Raw genomic sequence first — 2,845 nt, 5'->3', positions numbered from 1 at the left:
CTTTCCCTCTCTCAAGTCTCAGTTGCCTGGTCTGTAAAATGGGCCTCTGCCTACCTGGCCGGCCGGCCCAGAAATTTCCCCAGGAATCCACCGAGGAAAAAGGCTGAGAAAGGGCTTCCAGAGAGCCGAGCCGTGTCATCTACCAGCTCTGTGTGTCCCCTCACTCACTGTGCTGGTCTCCCCTGCAGCCCCTGGCCCGGCACCCTTCACCGTCCACTTCCTGCCCCTCGGCTCTGCCCAGACCCTCCACCACAAGAGCTGCTACAAGGGTCGGTTCCAGCTCCTCTATGTGGCCTGTGGGTAAGAGGGCCTGGGGGTCTGGGGCCTCCCTCTGCAGTCCTCCTCCCTCAGACCCACGAGTCCGGGCCCCCAGCCCCTCCTCCCTCAGACCCAGGAGTCCGGGCCCCCAGCCCTCCTCCCTCAGACCCAGAGTCCGGGCCCCCAGCCTCCTCCCTCAGGACCTCAGCCCTCCCGTGCTCTCTCTGCCCCAGGATGGTCCATCTTCTCAGCCCTGAGCTCGGGGCCTGCGTGGCCCCTGGGGGACGCCTGGTCGTGGAATTAGCCCGGTGAGTCCGTGGAGCGCAGGGCGGGGCACCAGGCTGGGGACGGAGAGCCGCCGGGTCCCCTAACGCACGGCTTCTCCATCTCAGCTACCTGGTGGACGTGCGGCCGGAGCAGCTCCGGGGATTCTCCGACCGGGTTGGGGAACTGGCTCAGGCAGCGGGGTTCGCCCCACAGCCCGGTGCCGGGTCCCCCGAGACCTTCGCGCGCTTCTGCAAGTCCGGGGACTCAGCTCCCGGAGGCCCCGCAGTGGAACCCGGGACTCCGCCCCTTGCAGCCCTGGCCACGCCTCCTGATGTCCTGGCTCCGCCTCCTGAGGCAACAAACCCGCCCTCGGAGCGCCTGACCCAGCCCCTCCAAGGTCAAAGCCCCCCTGAACCCCTCAAACTGCCCTCAGAGTCTCAGGCTTCTTCACTCGAGGCTTTGGCTCCGCCCACAGGGAGTCAGAACCCCCAAACCAGAGAGTCTGAGGGGACCCTCAGAGAACACCGCCCCACCTAACTTCTCAAGTTGGGTCCTGGAGTTGGACCGGCCTCTGGGACACTCAGCTACACCCTCCACATTCTCGCTCAGCCCCAGAGGTGTTGCTGGAATTTCAGACTCCATTTCTGAGATTCTATACAGTGGGGCCTTGACTTACGAGTGTCCCGACTAACGAGTTGTTTTTTGAGATACCAGCTGTCTCTCGGCTGCTTTTTTGCACTGAGTTGATAGAGTAATTTGAGTTAACAAACTCCTTAACGAGCTCGGTCTCAGAACGAATGAAACTCGTAAGTCAAGGCCCCACTGTATTCTGTCCCTAGAATTCTAGATGGTTCTCTCAGAGGTCCACACTCCACTCCCCCACACTCGAAATGCAGCCGGGAGACCGGGCCCCGGGTCTCAGGTGCTCTGCGGGGTCCCCATGGGTCCCCTGCCCAAGCGGGGGTTGGGGATGTCTCCTCTCTGCGTCTGCTCAGCACCCACGTTCCAAATAAAGTCAGCAGAGTCGTCTCTGTGTCCCTGTGTCCCGTCCTCAGTCCGGCTCCAGGGCTGGGGGAGGGGAGGGGCCAGGAGAGGTCAGACAGCGGAGACCAGATTCCCGGTTTTCCAAGTGGAGGGGGCGTGGCTTTCCCAGGGCTGGGCTGAGTGCCCCGCACCACAAACGTGGATCCTCAAATAAGACAATACAATGTATCGCGTGGCAATGGCTTCGGGCGCTGACACCCACAATCAGGTGATGGAAAAGACAGACAGGCTCTGCCTTCATGGAGGGTGCACTTTAGTGAGGGACTGGGGCGCAGACTCCCATTCCCGGTTTTCCAAGTGGAGGGGGCGTGGCTTTCTCGGTGCTGGGCCTGAGTGCCCCGCACCACTTCCGACACTGACACCCACCATCAGGTGATGGAAAAGACAGACAGGCTCCCGCCCCCATGGAGGTGGCAGTTTAGTCTGAGGGAGGAGGGGCTGGGGTACAGACTCCAGGGTCTGAGGGAGGAGGGGCTGGGGGCCTGGGCTCCTGGATCTGGTGGAGGAGGGGGGGGGGGCCTGGACCCCTGGGTCTGAGGGAGGAGGACTGGGGGCCTGGACTCCTGGGTCTGACGGGGGGAGTTAGAGGGGCCTGGACCCCTGGGTCTGAGGGAGGGGGGGTTAGCGGCCTGGTCTCCTATCAGAGTGAAGGGGCCGGATTCCCAGGCATCTCTGTGTGGGGATGGTCCAGCTGGAGCACCGCCCGCCCCACCCCTCACGCGCCCCGTTATCTCGCATCCTGGGCAGGGGGAGGGGGGGAGCAGTATATTTAGTCGCTGTCCTCGCCCTTCATCAGTGTCCTCAGTGAGGCTTGAGCGGCCCGGACGAGACTGAAGTCCCTGGGGCCTTCAAGGTCACCCCGGACGCCCCCTCGCTGACTCTCCAAGAGCCTCTCGTCCCTTCTCTGCCCCCTCCAGCTCCTGGCCGGAGTCTCAGCATGGCGGACGAGTGAGTGCAGCCGGTCCCCTGAGGCCCAGGCAGGGGGAGGTGGGCTATCTCCTGCAGGGGTGAGGGCTGCGGGCTGGACCCCTGGCCTGAGAAGGGAGAGGGGGGTTCAGGACTCCTGGGGGTCAGAATGCGGTAAGAATTTGGCAATCAGACTCCTTGGACCCGAGACTGGGAAGCTGGTGGCAGGACCTGTTGGTCAGAGGGGCTTCCTGGGATCCCTTTGGAGACGGACTGGACAGACCACAGGCCCGACATGAACCCCCTTTCTTGCTTTCTCTTCCCCCAGGAGCGGCGATGCGGTGAGAGCGGGCTGGGCTGGACCGTCGGG

At 63.6% G+C, this 2,845-nt stretch overlaps 1 protein-coding gene across 1 annotated transcript in view; it reads left to right on the top strand.

Moving 5' to 3' along the window:
* The window catches only part of DNAAF3 (dynein, axonemal, assembly factor 3), a 7,237-nt gene extending 5,995 nt beyond the window's left edge, over positions 1-1,242 (top strand). Inside the window, exons 5-7 of the mRNA XM_015569457.1 lie at positions 52-300; positions 492-566; positions 651-1,242. Of these exons, the coding sequence (XP_015424943.1) occupies positions 52-300; positions 492-566; positions 651-1,062 (736 nt within the window). The 3' untranslated portion in view covers positions 1,063-1,242. The remainder of the gene's footprint in view (positions 1-51; positions 301-491; positions 567-650) is intronic.
* Positions 1,243-2,845: the final 1,603 nt, after the last annotated feature.

This window comes from Myotis davidii, unplaced genomic scaffold, assembly GCF_000327345.1.
Source record: "Myotis davidii unplaced genomic scaffold, ASM32734v1 scaffold326, whole genome shotgun sequence".
Lineage (NCBI taxonomy): Eukaryota > Metazoa > Chordata > Mammalia > Chiroptera > Vespertilionidae > Myotis > Myotis davidii.
This window is presented reverse-complemented; position numbering and strand designations above follow the sequence as displayed.